Raw genomic sequence first — 20,222 nt, 5'->3', positions numbered from 1 at the left:
CCTGCCCCCGCCCCCATCATTGCTCTTACACAGGTCCCTAAACAGGTGACTCTATATTATCAAGAGATGAATCTTAAGACTCATGAGGTCCTGACCTCTTTCCAGAGCTGTTTACTTAAATGCCTTCTTTTCCATAATCTTTAAAAATCCAATATCAGATTTTAGAATTAGCAGAGAGGAGGGATACCACAGTTTCTCATCTTAGGTTAATTCTTGTTGGAATTCTTTTTCTGCTCTGCCTACTTATCCCCCTCCCAGCCCTAAGTTCCAGTAATCCTGGTACTGGCTTCAAAGTAAATGCAAAAATACATAAGGCAGAGTCTAATTTAGATTTATATTTACTTGGAAAATAGGACCCATAAATTAAGGATCATTCTGTGTTGGAGAAATATGATCCTGTGCTATGAAGTGGAGGGAGGAGGGCTGGTGAGAGAAAGGGAGAGGGAGAGAGGGCAGCACTTGCGAGAAAAGCCCAATCATTCCAGATATCAGTATGAGAGGACCTAAAGTAAGGTTAAAACCTTAGTTTAATCCTAAGAGCTGGGATTACCAGCATGGGCCACAGTGTGGGCTCAGACACATTTATATATGAAGGGTAAAATCACTAGGGGTAGATAGGAATCCAGATCATTGCAGACTGTGAAAATTGTGCTTCCCTCAGCGGGTAAATCAAAGGAAAAAAGTCTCTGGGAATCTCTGTGTGGTTTCCCAGGCAATTCTCTAACATAGAAAAGGAAACCATTGCTTCTCCACCTCCTTTCCCCAGGGCTGCTCACTCTCTGACATCATATTCCCTGGGGAGGTGCTTTCTTTTAGAAGGTCTATCCTTGGCTTCTTCAAACAGCCTCTGGGCCAGGACTCAGAGAGATGATGTGAGAAAGACAGCTTGGTGCTGGAGGAGAAAGGTCAGAAGAAAACCGCAGGTCCTGGGCGTGGCTCAAGGTCTCAGGCCTGAAGGAGGTTTCTGGGGTTGGGGAACCAGAAGGAAACCAAATCCCCACTTTCCAGGAGTTTCACTTCCTCCTCTTTCAACCTGAATTCTTCTGCCTGGTGACTCATGACGGCGTCCACAGTTCTCACTCTCACACCAGTGGTTTCTAGAGAAGCCAATCAGAGTTGTCGCCGCAATTCCAGGTGACAAGGTCCAGGCACCGCTGCAGGAACTGATTCTCCCTGTCCATGGAGGTGTGAGTCATGAAGTTCAGAACTCTGTTCCTGCTGCTTTTCGGGCCTCTAACCCTGATCCAAACCTGGGCGAGTGAGTACCGGGTCGGGCGGGAAACAGCCTCTGTGGGTAGGATCTAGGGGACTTCTCAGTGGGGTCACAGATTCAGGGACGCGGCATTTCTACCTTGTGAAGCCTGAACATTCCCTCCATTTCAGACTCGCCCTGTCCCGATCTGAATCACCGATCATACAGTCCTTTCGGTCTGCCCCCTTTCTGTCTCACGAGTCCCCTCGCCCCCTCCTCCCATCACGGCCCATCAACCTGGGACCCTGGTCCTGTCCCAGGAGGTGGTCGCATCGGGTCTTAGCTGCTCTCTGTCCTCAGGGCCCCACTCCCTGCGTTATTTCCACACCTCCGTGTCCCGACCTGGCCACGAAGAGTCTTTTTACACCTCGGTGGGCTATGTGGACGACACACTGTTCCTGCACTTCGACAGCGACGCCCCGAATCCGAGGGTGGAGCCGCGGGTGCAGTGGATGGAATTTGAGGCACCAGAGTTTTGGGAAGCGCAAACCAAGATGCTAAGGCTCATGCACAGAAATTGAGCTGGAACCTGCGCTCCACCCTCCGTTACTTCAACCAGAGCGAGGACGGTGAGTGACCCGGGACCGGGTGGCAGGGGACAAATGCCCCCATCTCTTTGGGACAGGCCATGGTCGACTACAGTCTCCGAGACTTAGTTTCATTTCCAGGCCCCCAACATCCCTTGGCCCCTCGACTCAGAAAACTTGGGCGAGTTCGCTGGGGGTTCATTTTACATTTATGCAGAAGCCTTTGGTCCTATGAATTTGGGGTATATCACCCTCACAGCACGTGGATCAGCAATATGGAAGCTCTCCAGACACTGTTGCTCAGGTGTTCTGTTCTAGTCAAGGTTTGAACTATTGAATGAAATCCAGTAATAATGAGGAGAGCATTCTGCTTTACTCAAACTACAAATTAATTGTTAATCTCATCCATAAAACACCCTCTGGTAAACATCCAGTACAATGTTTTAACAAATATCTGGGCACTATGGCCCAGCCAAGTTGACATATAAAGTTAATTACAAAATTTCCCAGGTCAAAAATATTCTAAGAAAATTTACATGAGAATCAATTAAGTGAGAGACAAACATCTGCTTTTAAGAATTTATGAAAAATCAACCAACAAACAAAAAACCCACCAGCCAGTTCTCCCAAAGACTTTTTGCTAAATTTTATTGAGGGCTGAAATAACCTGTATTTGTTCACCAGAGAAAAGAATGTGAAAAGCAGCAGAGGAAGAAGAAAATACTTCATGGGAAAAATCATAAAGACGACAGCAGCTTTTGTATTGGAGACAAAGCAAATGAGAACACTGATCAGCAACGTGTTTGAAGGACTGAAAGGAAAATGCTGTAAATTTAGAATTCTTTCCCAGCAAAAGTATCTTTCACAAATGAAGCTATTTCAAGGTGAAAGAATTCATAATGAGGGTGAAATAATTCATAATGTATGTCCTTCAGATCAAAAGAAAATCATACTAAATGGAAAGGTACGTGGTTAGATACATAAGATTTTCTTATTATTTAAAAATCTCTTTAAAAGAGAATTTTTTTCTTTTCTATCTTCTTTTCTTTTCTTTCTTTCTTTTTTTTTGTAATTTGGGATTGAACCCAGGGGTGCTTAACCACTGAACCACATCCCCAGCTCTTTTTTATGTTTTGAGGCAGGTATTTGCTAAGTTGCTTAGGGCCTTGTTAAATTGCTGATGCTGGCTTTGAACTTGAGGTCCTCGTGCTTTAACCTCCCATGCTACTGAAATTACAGGTGTGTGCTACTGTATCCAGTAACTTAATATTTCTTGACTTCACCAAGAATAGTGTTGTAGAGTACTCCAACAACTCATTCATCCACTAAAGCAGCTATTAACTTATGAACTTTGAGACTAATAAAAAATCTTACAACAATTAAGAGAGTGCTTAATGCATGAAGAAGCTCCTAAATTTGGTAAGAAAGCATTTTTACTTACCTCCTCCCTCCCACCAGCTCTGAGTGCCACAGTCCTGGTACAGTTTCCTAATATCAGAGGAGGTATATAGATTTGTTCTCTAAGAAATATGGTTGTGTGATTTGATATGATGGCTCCCTGAGCTTCTCTTTGTTGCCCTCTCTGCCTCCCTCAAACTTGATTAGTGTTGGTATGGTCTCCACAGCTTATGCTAACAGTGGCCACAAGTAATCACCTGCAGACAGACTACAAGAACAAAGACTGGATCTTCATCAATTATACCTATAAGCCTTTAAAGGGCCTGATTGCAAGGGGGGGGAGGGTGGTGATACCTTCCTACATGGAAGCAGCAAAATAGAACCCTAGTCATGGAATCCTGAGTGGAGCAGAGTTCTTTGTACAACATCAAAGTTTTCCTCTTACACTTTTTTGAAAGAACTTTCATGAAGTTTATAGAAGCCATCAATATGTCATAGTCAAGTTTCCTGAAATGTGATAGTAAGTGGATTTTCTTCCATAATGCATCTGAAATCTGAAAGAACAGTGACAGCCATTTTTACTATGTTGGCTATAAGACTTCTTGAGAAGTATCATGAGCCAATTGGATATGTGTTTTTAAAAATAATTACTATTGGGGCTGGGGTTGTGGCTCAGTGGTAGAGCGCTCGTCTAGCATGCACGAGTTCCTGGGTTCGATCCTCAGCACCACATAAAAATAAGTAAACAAAATAAAGTTGTATTGTGTACAACTAAGAAATAAATATTTTTAAAAAATAATNTCTGTAGAGGATTATGCCTGTTCTTATTCTTGTGAATGAGTTCTGGTCTCTTGCTTTGCATCTAAATTATATCTGGTGAAAAATTAAATCCATCTGCTTAGGGTTTTTTTTCTCCTAAAGGGGAAAATGAAATGATGTGCTGTAGAGTGCAGGAGGGCTGGTGTGGGTGGAGGGAGGGAGGGAGGAAGAGCAGCTCTTAGGAGAAGAGTGCAGACAACCTGGACTTCTGTGTGACAGGACATTGTGCTGTAGCTGCCACAAGCAGCCTTTGGCCTGAGGCTCCATTAATAATGATAGTGTCTCTAGAAGAGGGAGATGCTCCAGAGTGATCATTCATCCAACTGATACTTACTGTGTGTCAGATCTGTTACACTGTTTCTGTACCTGGGAAACATGAGTGAAATTAAATCAGTTGTCCTCTCTGAGTAGCAGGTGTCCTAGTGGGCAGAGGTAGAAAATTTCATCTAGGCAATGGGTAGTTTTCATGGCAGGAAGTGGCAAGTAATATAGGGAAGGTGATCTAGCGAAGATGTGAGGCAGCGAAGAGGGCTGTGTGCTAGGGTGGGCAGCATGGGCATCATGAAGAAAGTGAGATTTGAGGAGAGACGTGAGGACCTGAGGTAATTAGCTATGAGGATACCTGGAGGAGTTCTTTCAATGCCAGGAGAAGCTGCACTGCAAGTGACAGGGTGGAATGAGTGTGTAAGTGTGTGTGTGTGTGTGTGTGTGTGTGCATAAAAGAGAAGAGAAAGACTGAGATGATGTCAGAGGGGCTTCCAGATCTGTAGCCTAAAGGCCCTAGAGAGCTTGGGCTTCATCTGACAAATGCCTTGTCATGGTGTCCACAGAGCTCTGCTTCTGCCCCAGAAATTCCTTCACAGCCAAAGAAGTGTGACCATAGTCTGAACTCCGGAATCTCTGCTCCTACCATCTTCTCCCTCCTCCTGAGGTACCTGGCTTGATGAGGGGTGCTGTGGCCTTTTGAAGACTCCATGACAGTGGCAGCTACATGGAGACACCTTGCAGGCTGGGGCAAGGTCCCTCAGGATGCTGAACTAGTGTCTGAGTAGCACTGTTTTCCCAACAGCCAGGATTCATTTGTCCAGGAATCAAGAAATGGGAATGGGAGTGGCAACTCTCACTATGGCCCCCAGTGACCCACTGTGTGCTTCCTGTCCCAAGACCTTATGTCCTGCTGGCCTAGAGATATTAGTTTCACAGAAGAAATGCTTCCATCAAGAGACAACAATGAGTTCACTGAATTGGAAAGGACAACTGTCACTGGCCATGTTGGGCTCTTCTTGCTTTAAGTCAAGAGCCCAAGAGTGGAGTTAGCTGGTGGGCCTGAGTGATGAATCCTGGCAGCCAGGGGGACATGGGACAGCTGCTCCCCAGGGAGAGAAGGAAGGGAATGTCTGGAATACAGGATTCCCTTAGGGTGCCTCTTAGTGTTACATCCCCTGAGATTAATGTCCATGGGAAACTACATCAGCCCAACTCAGGCAGAACTAAGAGTGGCCAGGACCCTTCAGGGGGAATGAAGGTTGGCATCACCACAGCAGAAGAAATACTACAGGCAGCTGAACTACTTGCTGAATTGAAGGGAATATGGAATGAGAGGTGGAAGAAGATAGTTATGAGTACTAGCAGCAACACATGACCATTTTCAGAGGAGAGGACTGTAATTTTCATTTGCATATCTTCTTTATTTTATTATGAATATGTTTGTGGTATGTATTTATTAATCAAATATACTTATTTTCTTGAATCTCACCCTTTTATATGTAACATAAATAATTTTTACTGTTTATCATAGTATTAAGCATTGTTAAGTGTATGTCTTAGTGTTTTGCATTTTGGTATGTCTACCAAGGGGAGGAGGAGAGGACATCACAGAGGGACTTTGCATCCTGTGTTAGGAAAGGGATGGTGTAGTTCAGTTGTATGCAGGAGAGTCTTATCATGTTAGGTGGAAGTATAACTTATTCTCTTTTTAACAGAGGCCATCTTGGTGCTCAGTGGGATTGAGGTGTGTGATCAGAGCTAACCCAGGGTGGGATATGTATTAAAACCTTAAAGTTTTTTTCCTTAGAAAGAAAAGGTTGACTTATGTTGTCAATCATGATAGTGAATTGGAAGATCATGTTGTTATCACCCCATGAAGTACAGCCAGGTGGACTATGCAGAAAGTGGATCAGAGCTCAGCATGGAGAATATCTCTGTTGCTGCTCTCTGAAATGACTCCCCAAACCCATTTATCACTTCTTAGAGTAAATAATGGAATCCAGAAATTTTCTGCTTTCATGTAAAGTATATGTCATATTGGGAGCTAATTACATGTTTGGGAAGGTCACAGAACCAGGCTTAATGTTATGTAGCCAAGGACAGAAACTATAATCCTAACCTAGGTCAGATCCCATGTAGGCTCCACTGTCCCTGCTGCTGGCACAGGTGCCACTGATCACACCACTGATACTCTGATGACTAACAAAGGATTCTGTGACTGGTACTGCTGTTGCTGCTGATGCTGGGAACTGGTCATTACTACTTCCACTTGAGCCACTATCCCAAATGTGTCTATCCTTCCCCAGCCCCTCTGTCATCATGTCCTGGTCAGAGTCCAGCATGTGGTCATCTGACTGGTGAAGCTGAAGCCTCATGTCGTGTTCCCCTATAATAATGCCTGGGAGGTGGAGTTTGTCTTTTTATGGAGAGAAGTGGTTTCTGACTCTTAACAAGACAAAAGTGTGGAATTACCCTAACTTAGGAAGAGATTTTAGTGACAGGGCTGAGGAATGGAGAAAGAAAGGAACATTCTAATTTTTGGAACAGTGATCAGGGACTAGAACTTCATGTGTTGTTTGTAGATTCTCAGGTTTGGATGATGAATAAGTAACTAATGAATGACATCTTCTCATACATTCCCTTAAAATGTGTTACTAGATCCAGTTTTGGTCTAAATCAGCTTATACTTGAGACAATTGAAGTGTCTTTGTGGGATGGTGAATGGTCACTAAAAACACCTCCTAGCCTTTGTCTCTTATTAGTAGTGTTAAAACAGCCAAGTCTGTACTCTTCAGAGAATCTGCATGTAAACTGATGTTTTCTAGGAATATTTGTATTTTCTTGTGCATGAAAATGTTTCTAGGGAGAGAACCTCTAACATCTATCAGTTTTTTGTGTTGAGTGCTTCAAGGCCTTAAAAAAAACCTGAATCTTCCAGTTTAGATATGGTGCTACAGTCAGTCTGGACCATGACTAGCTGGTAGCATTGTTTTTAGCAGATCTGAGGACATGAAGTAAATCCTCATATTTTGCTCATCTTTTGTTCTGGAATTTGTCTTTGAGAGATGGCAAGGGAATTTTTCCCCTCTATCCATCCAAGTATGTGATTCTCCACCAGCAACTGGGAGTTCTGCTATTGAATCCTAAGACTACCTTATGTTAATGTCACATTCTAAAAGTTCAAGGGCTCTTCCCACAAGGCTTCCCTCATTTAACATGCCAGAGCAAGCATGGAGACCCTAGGTTACCTACACTTCTCTTTTACCTGGTACAATGTTGGAGGTTTCTGTAGCCTCTTTCCTAAGTGTTGATAATTTCATAGAAAACCTAACAGAACCGAGGTAAAGGCCGTTTATTATTATAGTTTATAAAGGGCACAAACAAGCAGCCAGAGGTAGAGGTATACAGATAAGATCTAGAAGTGGTCCAAGTGCAGAAGCCTTTGGTCCTATGAATTTGGGGTATATCACCCTCACAGCACGTGGATCAGCAATATGGAAGCTCTCCAGACACTGTTGTTCAGGTGTTCTGTTCTAGTCAAGGTTTGAACTATTGAATGAAATCCAGTAATAATGAGGAGAGCATTCTGCTTTACTCAAACTACAAATTAATTGTTAATCTCATCCATAAAACACCCTCTGGTAAACATCCAGTACAATGTTTTAACAAATATCTGGGCACTATGGCCCAGCCAAGTTGACATATAAAGTTAATTACAAAATTTCCCAGGTCAAAAATATTCTAAGAAAATTTACATGAGAATCAATTAAGTGAGAGACAAACATCTGCTTTTAAGAATTTATGAAAAATCAACCAACAAACAAAAAACCCACCAGCCAGTTCTCCCAAAGACTTTTTGCTAAATTTTATTGAGGGCTGAAATAACCTGTATTTGTTCACCAGAGAAAAGAATGTGAAAAGCAGCAGAGGAAGAAGAAAATACTTCATGGGAAAAATCATAAAGACGACAGCAGCTTTTGTATTGGAGACAAAGCAAATGAGAACACTGATCAGCAACGTGTTTGAAGGACTGAAAGGAAAATGCTGTAAATTTAGAATTCTTTCCCAGCAAAAGTATCTTTCACAAATGAAGCTATTTCAAGGTGAAAGAATTCATAATGAGGGTGAAATAATTCATAATGTATGTCCTTCAGATCAAAAGAAAATCATACTAAATGGAAAGGTACGTGGTTAGATACATAAGATTTTCTTATTATTTAAAAATCTCTTTAAAAGAGAATTTTTTTCTTTTCTATCTTCTTTTCTTTTCTTTCTTTCTTTTTTTTTGTAATTTGGGATTGAACCCAGGGGTGCTTAACCACTGAACCACATCCCCAGCTCTTTTTTATGTTTTGAGGCAGGTATTTGCTAAGTTGCTTAGGGCCTTGTTAAATTGCTGATGCTGGCTTTGAACTTGAGGTCCTCGTGCTTTAACCTCCCATGCTACTGAAATTACAGGTGTGTGCTACTGTATCCAGTAACTTAATATTTCTTGACTTCACCAAGAATAGTGTTGTAGAGTACTCCAACAACTCATTCATCCACTAAAGCAGCTATTAACTTATGAACTTTGAGACTAATAAAAAATCTTACAACAATTAAGAGAGTGCTTAATGCATGAAGAAGCTCCTAAATTTGGTAAGAAAGCATTTTTACTTACCTCCTCCCTCCCACCAGCTCTGAGTGCCACAGTCCTGGTACAGTTTCCTAATATCAGAGGAGGTATATAGATTTGTTCTCTAAGAAATATGGTTGTGTGATTTGATATGATGGCTCCCTGAGCTTCTCTTTGTTGCCCTCTCTGCCTCCCTCAAACTTGATTAGTGTTGGTATGGTCTCCACAGCTTATGCTAACAGTGGCCACAAGTAATCACCTGCAGACAGACTACAAGAACAAAGACTGGATCTTCATCAATTATACCTATAAGCCTTTAAAGGGCCTGATTGCAAGGGGGGGGAGGGTGGTGATACCTTCCTACATGGAAGCAGCAAAATAGAACCCTAGTCATGGAATCCTGAGTGGAGCAGAGTTCTTTGTACAACATCAAAGTTTTCCTCTTACACTTTTTTGAAAGAACTTTCATGAAGTTTATAGAAGCCATCAATATGTCATAGTCAAGTTTCCTGAAATGTGATAGTAAGTGGATTTTCTTCCATAATGCATCTGAAATCTGAAAGAACAGTGACAGCCATTTTTACTATGTTGGCTATAAGACTTCTTGAGAAGTATCATGAGCCAATTGGATATGTGTTTTTAAAAATAATTACTATTGGGGCTGGGGTTGTGGCTCAGTGGTAGAGCGCTCGTCTAGCATGCACGAGTTCCTGGGTTCGATCCTCAGCACCACATAAAAATAAGTAAACAAAATAAAGTTGTATTGTGTACAACTAAGAAATAAATATTTTTAAAAAATAATTACTATTTCCCCAAATTCATCAGAATAAAGGGGAAAGCAGCCATCATTCAACATTATTGAGATTCTAATGTACATTCCCTAAATATCAGCCAATTCCTGATATATGGTGACACACTTCTCTGCCCACCAAATATTTCTTTTTTTCTTTACAGTAAAAGTTCTATAGTACCAAGAAAATAAAGCAATAATGACAGTCTCAGCAGCCAACATTCTGACTGAGGGAAATGACCCACCATCCCACTGGACAGCGATGGTAGTTTCTCCCTATACTTCAGCCTTGAACGAGTGGCTTTTCATAGGGTCCATTCATGGTGCACTTGATGGTACTAAGATAAAGACCTTCAGATCACTGATTTATCTCCCTTTTCCCATCCATCTAAAGATTCATGCTGATCTTCTGAGTGTTGATGGGAGAATAATAGCTAGCTTGATCTGTTGTTGCTCTTAGAAGGCCCGCAAAGCCACTGGGCATTGCCAAGGAGTTCTGGATCAGGTGGAAACCCTCACATTGTCTTCAGGCTGTATCAGGAAATCCCTAAGATGGATGCTGCTATGAACTAGCCATACCTGTAAGTGCTGCTAGCCGGAACTCAGTGTATTCTGGGATCACAGCAAGGAAAGCGCTGGCTAGGGTTCCTCTCTTGCGAAGTGTGCAGAACCTCCTTGGAAGTGGTGAAGATTCCAGCTCAATAGAAAGTGCATAGCTGGCTGATAAATCCCTGTGAAGTTCACTCCTTGATCCCTGGTGCAATCATTTTGTCTTCTCTCTTGGTGTTTCCCTCTGCCAACTTTAAGCAGCCATTTTTCCAAATCATGATTACAAATTTTTCCTTTGTTGATGCCTTTCTGGGGCATACTTCCCCCACCCTAAAAGGTCACCTGCAGCTTGGACTGACTGGTCTTCTCTTCTGTGGCATTCTCTCACAAGCGATCCTTTGAAATTTAGCACAAAGTGCCTTTTCTGTCACAGTTCTGCAACCTTCAGAGGACTTTTGCTGCATCCAAAAATGTGGAAGTTCCATATTAATGCATTGCTCATTTTGGTTTTAAGATTTATTTTTTTTTGGCACTGGGGTTTGAACTCAGGGCAGTTGACCACTGAGCCACATCCTCAGCCCTATTTTGTATTTTTATTTAGAGATAGGTCTCACTGAGTTGCTTAGCGTCTTGCTTTTGCTGAGGCTGGCTTTAAACTCGGGATTCTCCTTCCTCAGCGTCCTTAGCCACTGGGATTACAGGTGTGCTTCACTGTGCCCAACTGTTTTTAAATTTTGATAACTGTTGAAGCATCATTTGCACCTGCATGGTGACTTTGCCTGTTGTAAAGCATCATGGCCATGCTCCAGCTGGGAGACTGCTTTCTTCAGTCTCAAGGTTGAGAAGGTCAGCTTTGAAAGGGAACTATGCCCCAGCTTAGACATTCAGAAGAGAAGAGTATGAGATTAGAGGTACAGTCATAAGTGAAACTGCTTGGATTTTAATATCTTAGTTGATGATAAAAAAGAATGTTAGAGAAGTCTTAATCTGGATGAAGGTAGCATGTTTATCCCTTAATCTTTCATTCATAGCCTGTTAGTGAAAGGATGTAAATGAAATTATTTTGTGTAACTTTGTAGTTTCTATGTATTATCAAACAGTTGAGGGGGGCTGGGACTGTGGCCTAGCACATGCAGGGCCCTGGGTTCGATCCTCAGCACCACATAGATAAATAAAATAAAGATACTGTGTCCAACTACAACTAAAAAATAAATAAATATTTTTTAAAAAACAGTTGACTCACGTGTGTTTTGCGAGGGGGTAGCATCTGTGTTCTGGGAGTCATAGGGGGTGGTTTGTTTTAGGGGGAAATGCCCACATTTTAATTTTTAAACTTCTGAATAAACTGTGTGAACCCAAACAAACAAACAGAAACCCAAAGGAACCAACAAGAAAAATAGGTGATGCATGAGGGTAGAATGCTCATTATTAGGGACCTTATAGATGGGGTTTGAGGCTGAAGGGGAGGTCCTTTCTCTCCTGCCCTTCTGCTTCCTCCCATGTGAGGATGAAGCATGGCTCCCAGTCACAGGACACTGTTCAAAGTGCTATCTTGGAATAAAAAATCACAAAACTTGACAGTGCCTTGATATTAGACTTTGCAGAGTCAATAAATTTATGGTTATTATAAATTATTCAATCTAAAATAAAAAATAATTCAGTGTGTGGTATTTATTCTGTTATAGCAGTGCAAAACAGACTAAGACAACAAACTGCTAAGTAGAATTATGGATGAAGAGATGGAAATGATAATAAGAAGCTAGACAGCAGTTAATGGAGTAGAAATGTATAGTATCTGAAATATAAGATTCACTTGAGGGGTTCAACAGCAAACAGGAACAGGCAGAAGAAAGAATCAGCAAATCCATAGGTGATTCATTTGAAATTATCAAGTTTGAATGTCAAAACAGAAAAAAATTATAAAGGAAATTGTATGGAGTCTCAGGAACTTACACGATACCACCAATTCAACCAATATATGCCAAATTTGTAGGCACGAAGAATCATCAAATTGACAGTAGGTCAATGAAAATCATCCAGACTGAGGAGCAGAAAGGAAAAGGAATGGAGGCAAATGGGTAGGACCTATGAAAGCTCTGGACACCATCAAGTGCACTAACACGTGTTTAACAGGCAACTCCAAAGGAGAGGAGAGATGAGAAGAGGCAGTAAGAGTATTTAAAGTAATAACAGGTTTAAAACCACCAATTTGATAAGAGACATTAAGCTACTTACTCAAGAAACTCAATGAACTCCAAAGATGATAAATTCCAAGAGATCCTCACTAAGAGACAAGACCATCCAACTGTTGAAAGACAGAGAAAACATTGTCAGCAGCAAGTGAGAAAAAGTTCATCCCATACAAGGAGTCCTCATGAAGATTAATAGCCAGTTTCTCATCAGCAACCACAGAAGCAGAAGGAAATGGGATGATGAAGTGCTGAAGAATAAAGCTGTCACCCACAAATTCTATTACCCAATAAATTATCCTTCAAAAATGAAAATACACATTTTTAGATTTACAGGATGAAAAGAGATCTGGAGATTTGTTGCCCAACAATATGAATGTACTTAACATATTACTGAGCTTTGTATTTACATACCTGTTAAGATGATAGATTTTATGTTATGTTTATTTTATCACAATGAGAAAATTAAAATAAGTAAAAGAGAAATTAAGACATTGAAAGGAAAGTGACCACAACACTCAGAGCAACCAAGAGATCTTTATTGCAGCAGTGCAACAGAGGCGAAAAGAGAGAAAGAGGAGAGAGAGAAAGAGAGAGAGAGAGAGAGAGAGAGAGAGAGAGCAAGAGAGAGAAAGAGAAAGCAAGAGAGAGAGCAAGAGAGAGAAAGAGAAAGCAAGAGAGAGAGCAAGAGAGAGGGGCCTGGCAGGAGGGAGTTTTTATAACCCAAATCTAATGAGGTCTCTGGGTCTGCAAGCTGCCTTGTTGGCACAAGGGGAGTTAAGTGTTGGGCCTTGAGCAGGGGGGGTTGAGTGTTCAGCCTTGAGTGGGGGCTTGGGTGTTTGGGCTTGAAGCAAATAGGTGATAAATAACCAGACAGAGGGTTTGAGTGGCCAGGTCATCCTGCAGCTAACTTTGTTTGGCATGCCCTGCAGACAACTTACTCAGCCTGTCCTGCACCTAACAGACATTCTCCATCATTAAAAATGGATAGAATTTATTGCTAATTCACCTAACTTACAAGAAATTCTAAAGTGAGTCATTTGGACTGAACTAAAAAGACACTAGACAGTTTTTCATGGGCATGTAATGTATTCTGCTGTCACTTATTTTTCAAAAAAAAAAAAAATAACATTGGTCAAGGTGTCAAGACCATTCAGTGAGGGGAAGAATAAACTCTTCAGCAAATGATACTGGGAGAACTGGATGTCCCCTAAAGAATGAGGTTGAGGGCTGGGGATGTGTCTCAAGCGGTAGCGCGCTTGGCTGGCATGCGCGAGGCGTTGGGTTCGATCCTCAGCACCACATATAAATAAAATAAAGATGTTGTGTCCACCAAAAACTGAAAAATAAATATTGAAAAATTCTCTCTCTCTTCTTTCTCTTAAAAAAAAGAATGAGGTTGAGCTGAGTGTGGTGTTGTATACCTATGATCCCAGCTGTTCAGGAGGCTGATGCAGGAGGATTGCAAGTTTGAGGCCAGCCTCAGCAGTTTAGTAAGACCCTGTCCATGAATAAAAATTAAAAAGGGCTGGGAATGAAGTTCACTGGTAGAGCTCACCCCTGTCTTCAATACCTAGCACTACAAAACAGAACAAAAAACATCAAAAACAAAAGCAAAAAGTAAAAAAAAATAAAGTTGAAACTACAGCATATACAAATATTAACTCAAAATGGATTGAAGACTCTAAAGTAAACACTGAAACTGTAATACTCTTAAAAGCAAAGAGTAGAATTTACTTTTATCAACCTATTTGTCAATCCTTGAACAATATTGCACTCTTATAATTACTGTAGCTTTAGAGTAACACTTGCTATCTAGTAGTTCAGGTTCTCCAATTTTATTCCTTTCCATGGTAGCTGGTCCTTCAGATTTCCCAAGTACATTTTATGAAGGGCATATCAATCTCCTGATAGCATAGGTTGAGATTTTCATTGGAATTGCAAAATTTTGTAAATCATTTTGTGGACAAATGGTAGTTTAGAAGTAATGAGTCTTCTAATCCACAAATATGGAATAATATCATTTAATTGATAGCAATATTGTCTAATTTTGAATTTAGAGATTCTATGTATCTTTTTTATAAGTTATTTCTACACTTTTATGTTTCTTTCTAGTATTGTAGATAATATTGTTGAAAGAATGTCAGTTCTTCCTCTTTGTTTATAACATGTGGAAATATTACTTTTTGTTTGCATCGACACTTGTTATTTTTAGTAGTGTATTCATAGAGTTTGTTAGATTTTTCTGCACATACAATCATGTTGTCTGTGAATATTTCTCATGGTAATCTCCATTTGTTGGTTTATGTTGTTGCTTTTGGGTCCACAATACAATGTTAAAGAGAAATGGTGACTTGACTGGGTGTGGTGGTGCACACTTGTAATCTCAGTGACTCCAGAGCCTGAGGCAGGATCACAAGTTCCAGGCCAGGCTTAGTAATTTAGCCAGGCTGTAGGCAATTTAGTGAAACCCTGTCTCAAAATAAAAAACAAAAAAGGCTTGAGATGTAGCTCAGTGGTAACGTCCCTGGGTTCAATCCCCAGTACCAAAAAAGAAAAAAAAAATCTTTAAATTTTTAGTATGGCTAGTTACCTACCCTTCCTCTCTTTGTTCTTCATTTTCAAGGTTTTCAGATTATTGGGCATTTATTTTCGCATGTGAATTTTATAATGAATATGTCCAGCTTGAGAGATAAGAACTTGTTGACATTTTATCAGGGTGGGTTACATTTGTAAATGCAGTCTATTACAGCTTTGTATTTGTCTTCTTATCCAAGAATATCCCTCCACTTGTTCAGATATAGTTTTTTAATTTTGTAATTTGTAAAATATGTGCTCTGAAGTTTTCTTTATATAGGATTTGAATACTTATTTAGTTGTATTTCACTTGAAAAATCTTTTTATTGTTCCTATTATGTATGAAGTCATCTTTTCAAAAATTTTAACTTGTGGTCTGGGGATGTAGCTCAGTGGTATAGTGGGAGACTCTTGGTTTCTCTCTCTCTCTCTCTCTCTCTCTCTCTCTCTCTCTCTCTCTCTCACACACACACACACACACACACACACTTAACCTGCTACTGTTTAAATGAATAAACTACTGTTGAGTAATTTATATCCTACTAATTTGCTGAGTGCTCCTTTTACATGGAGTAGCTTCCCAACATTTCTCTTGTGAATTTCAGGGTGCAATCATATCATCCATAAATGGAGACAGGGTTAGCCCCTTTTCTTCTGATCCTTCATCACTGTTTGCTTGTTAATTTTTTAATTTAATTTTTGCCATTAATAGGTAAAACTTTTGCCAATTTATTGGTTGCAGTTTAATATTTTAATATATGTATATATACATATCCAGTTCAAATCATGGCAACTAGCATTTCCATCTCCTTATCATTTCTTTATGTTTGGAGACTTTGAGCTCCTCTGTTCTAGTCCTTCATAAAATATATAATAGGTGTTGTAAACTATAATCACCTTATTGTGCTGTAGAAAATAGAACTTATTCCACCAATGTTACTGTATCCTGGTCCTATTATCCAAACTCCCCCTATTCTGGCAACCTCTTTACCTTTCCTAGCCTTTAATAACCACTATTCTACTTGGAGATCAACTTTTTAAACTTTCAACAGATGAGAGAAAACAGGTGGTATCTGCCTACCTGTGCCTGGTTTATTTCACTTAGCATAATCTCCACCAGTTACATCCATGTTGTCACAAATGACAGGATTTCTTATTGTTTTGTGACTCAAAAATATTCCAACATGTATCACATTTACTTTATCCATTCATCTTTTGAATTTTGGTTGATCCATATCTTGGCTAATGTGAATAGTGTTGCAATGAACCATGAGAATGAAAGTATTTCTTTGATATGCTGATTTCATTTCCTTTGGATATACACCTCAAAGTGGCACAGATAGATCATACAATAGACTTCTTTTCAGTTTTTTAAAATTATTTTTTTTATTGAAAAAAAATATTTTTATTGGGCTGAGGCTATAGCTCAGTGACAGAGCACTTGCCTAGCATGTGTGAGGCACTGGGTAAATCCTCAGCACCATATAAAAATAAACCAAAGAGGCTGGCTGGGGTTGTGGCTCAGCGGTAGAGCACTTGTCTAGCACGTGCAAGGCTCTGGGTTTGATCCTCAGCACCACATAAAAATAAATAACTAAAATGAATGACAATGACAACTGAAAAATAAATATTAAAAAAAATAAAAAAAGGCATTCTGTCCATCTGCAACTACAAAAAAAACATTTTTAGAAATTCATTTTTATTTTTTTTAGTTGTTGATGGACCTTTATTTTATTTATTTTATTTTATATGCAGTGCTGAGAATTGAACCCAGTGTCTCACACATGGCAGGCAAGTGCTCTACCACTGAGCCACAATCCAAGCCCCATCTTTTTAACTTTTTGAGTAAACTCAGTATTTACTGTTCTTTACAAAGGCTATACAAATTTATGTTCCCATCTGGAAGAATATGAAAGTCTCTTTGCCTCCTTGACAGATTTATTATGTTTTTTTTTTTTTTTTTAAACAACAGGCATTCAGAATGCATTGAGAAGAGATCTCATTGTAATTTTCATTTGCATTTGCCTGGTGGTCTGTGATGTTTGGCATTTTAAAATATGATTTCTGGCTATTTTAATTTCTTATTTTGAGAATGTCTACTAGATTCATTTGCCCATTTTAAAACTGGATTTTTTGTGTTACTGTTGAGATTTTTGAGTTCCTTATATATTCTGGATATTAATCCCTTGTTAAGTGAATAGTTTGCAATTTCCCCCCATCCTGTATTCTGTGTGTTCACTCTGTTTGTTACATTTGCTGTGCAGAAACTTCTTATTTTGATATAATCTCTTGGTGGATGGTGCTGGTGGCAAGACTAAGGCCAACTTTCTGAGTCTCTAGCTGGGACCACGATCAGCCAGTCTCACCATGGCATGGGTCTACTCTCTCAAATGGTCTCTCTCTGTCTTAGGACTCACCAGAGTGTTATAACACCCTGTATGGATCCCAAAGCTCCTGCAAAGGCTTTTTTTCTGTAGTTGGCTGCCAAACTATTGTTGCTGGGGACACAAAAAGGGGGACATCACATTCCATCATCTTCATAATGTACTTTAATTAGATTTACATTTCGATTGCACTTGAGTTTGTCCTAAATTAGCTTGAGATATTATACACATTGCCATTTAGTTTTAAGAGTGAAGGAGAAGTTCCATGACTAAGTAGAAACAAAATATTTTATTAACATTCAGAACAATCTACTTATTTGAATCTTGATTTCTGACTGTGATCCAGTTCAACACAAAATGAAGCCCCAGGCCATGCTAGGCAGAATCTAAGATGCCCTATGATAATAACCTCTTCTTGTAAGTGCACAAGGAGGTTTAGTTCACTGCCACCTTATGGAGTCAATGATCCAAGAGGCAGAGTGACAGAGAAAGAAAGGGTGTTACTAGGAACAAGCTGGCTTTTTGCCTTCAATGACCATCTTACCCTTTTCCTTAAGAATCTTTTATATGATTTTTTCAAGGGAAGATGTGCAGGGCCCAGATAGAGAGGTGCCTCAGTTTTTCAGTGTTTTGAAAAATAGCCTCTTCTGGAATGTGGGCTGTATACATCTTACCTCTTTCTTGTAGGTTGATGAGAGTTGCAGTCCAGTGGATCTAAAGGACCTAAAAGGAGCAAAGGAAAATATTGAAATGACTTGTATCTGATTTTTGTTGTGATCACTGTTTCTGTACTCTTCCACGTGTGAATTTCTCTCACAACTTGGGACTAGGGAGTATTTGGTAAGGGAGATTTGTGCATCTCTAGCTAACTTTAGTGTGTTGTTAATCTATAAAAGACTTGTGTGGTCAGTAATCTTTAAGAGCTAGAGCAGGCAAGAGCAGAAACTTGGGAGAATTGAGTCTTTTTTGGGGTTGGGGATTATGTGCACTTTTAGGCTTATTCAATATTTCCCAGTTATTCAAACAGGCATCTAGGTAGTACTGAGAAGGATTTTACAGACATACTTAAGTTTGAAATTAGTTAAATTTAAGATACAGTGAGTAACCTGGTGATCCTTCCCTAATCAGAGCAGCCCTTCATTGGACTGGCTTTGTGTAGAGCAAGGAGATTCCATGAGTGAGGGAGGCTTCCCAATGAGAAGGGAGGGTTTGAGAATGGAGTGGCCATGTGGCAAGGAATGCTGGGTACCACAGTAGCTGGGGCAGGAAATGGAGCACTGATCTCTAAAAGTGCAAGTAACAGAATTCTGCCAACAGCTGCCAACAGCTATGAGCTCTGTGGAGGACCCCATCACAGCCTGATGAAATCCTGAACATGCCTGGGCTTTTCACCTTGTGAACTGTGAGCAAATAAATTTTGAGCAAATAAAATTTGCTTTTATTTGTAAGCAAACAAAAATTTGCTTTTATTTGTGAGCAAGTAAAATTTGAAGCTACTCTGTGGTAATTTGTTAAGACGGAAACAGGAAACCAATACCAAGGCTTCATTGTGCAATTAATAAACACAAAACACTACACTAAAATGAACTTGTGAACTGTCATGTACACTGCTTGCATGAAATAACATCTTTGCTAAGAAGGATATTCTTTGAATCTGGTATCCTGGGGCTGAAAACTTAATTGCCTTTTAAAATGTATGTTAATCAGTTTCAAGAAAATACTATTATGCATATTAGTATAATATGTATGTTCACAGGTAACTAGTTAGCACTGTTAAAGGGCACTTTGAATGCACCCAATGCTTAGAACTTTGAGGAAAAATTTGAATATGCTCATTGAATTATGATGTTTAAATAATATATATTTTAATTTCTTTGGTTCTTGATGCTGAAGCTTTTTGATGATTATTGCTGAGAATTTGAGATACATTTGTTTTTCATTTCTTAATTAAATTATTTTTGATACCAGGGATTGAACCTAGTGATAACAACCTCTGCTTGTAACTACACAAGATGGATTGGTTTGCTGCCACCTCATGGAGTCAATGATTCAAGAGGCAGAGTGATAGAGAAAGAAAGAGCATTATTAGGAACAAGCTGGCATTGTTAGAAGATGGTTGGCTTTTGCCTTCTACTTTCCCTAAGAGAGAGTCTTTTATATGATTTTTGAAGGGAAGACATGTAGGACCCAGACAGAAGGTGCCTCAATTTTTCAGTGTTTTGAAAAATAGCCTCTTCTGGAATGTGGGCTCCATATATCTTATCTCTTTCACATGTAATCTCTTTTATTTTGTTAACATTGCAGGCCAGTGGTTCTAAGGAAGATATAAACGTTAGCTGAAATGACTTGAATCTGATTTTTTTGTGGTCAGTGTTTCTGGCAACTACTCTTCCAGGTGTGATTTTTTTCCCCCCATAATTTGAGATGAGGGATTGTTTGATGAGGGAGTTTTGTGCATCCCTAGCTAACTTTCGTGTGCAGTTAATCTATCAAAGATAGGCTTCTTGGGTTGTGGATGTGGCTCAAGCAGTAACATGCTCGCCTGGGTTCCATCCTCAGCACCACATAAAAAAATAAAATAAAATAAAGATGTTGTGTCCACGAAAACTGAAAAATGAATATTAAAAAATTCTCTCTCTCTCTCTTCTCTTTCTCTCTCTCTCTCTCTCAAAAAAAAAAAGATAGGCTTCAGTGGGCAGGATATCTTTCCTAATGTTTGGTTTTCTATTTTTTATTTTATTATTTCATTTATGCTATTAAACTTTAATACAATCCGATTTGTCATTCTTTCATTGAACGCCTATTATCTTAGTGTCATTTGAACCAGGCATGGCTCTATATCCTGGGGATACAAC

General features: G+C 39.7%; 1 protein-coding gene and 1 long non-coding RNA gene across 38 annotated transcripts in view; both read left to right on the top strand.

The window, feature by feature from the left end:
- Positions 1-20,222, top strand: part of LOC107143708 (patr class I histocompatibility antigen, A-126 alpha chain-like) — a 38,627-nt gene that overhangs the window by 6,288 nt on the left and 12,117 nt on the right. For 24 of the 37 annotated variants that reach the window (XR_007348355.1, XR_007348356.1, XR_007348352.1 and 21 more), the window contains one exon: positions 1,135-1,258. The exons of 2 other annotated variants lie outside the window; for them this stretch is intronic. Coding sequence is in view for 10 of the 35 variants with exons in the window: in XM_048804979.1 (XP_048660936.1) it covers positions 1,135-1,258 (124 nt within the window). In the remaining 25 variants the exon portion in view is untranslated. Of the gene's footprint in view, positions 1-441; positions 452-1,134; positions 1,259-1,552; positions 1,822-1,920; positions 1,943-6,602; positions 6,614-20,222 lie in introns of those variants that run through there. 11 more of the 37 variants (XR_007348360.1, XR_007348362.1, XR_007348367.1 and 8 more) reach the window with 8 other exon arrangements.
- LOC125617400 lies at positions 6,603-11,176 on the top strand. Its single transcript, XR_007348376.1, has 2 exons — positions 6,603-8,446; positions 9,833-11,176. It is a non-coding gene; the product is annotated as an uncharacterized LOC125617400 (long non-coding RNA).

The sequence above is a fragment of the Marmota marmota genome, unplaced genomic scaffold (genome assembly GCF_001458135.2).
Source record: "Marmota marmota marmota unplaced genomic scaffold, marMar, whole genome shotgun sequence".
NCBI classification, from domain to species: domain Eukaryota; kingdom Metazoa; phylum Chordata; class Mammalia; order Rodentia; family Sciuridae; genus Marmota; species Marmota marmota.
The sequence above is the reverse complement of the archived record's forward strand: the minus strand, read 5'-3'. Positions and strand labels throughout refer to the sequence as shown.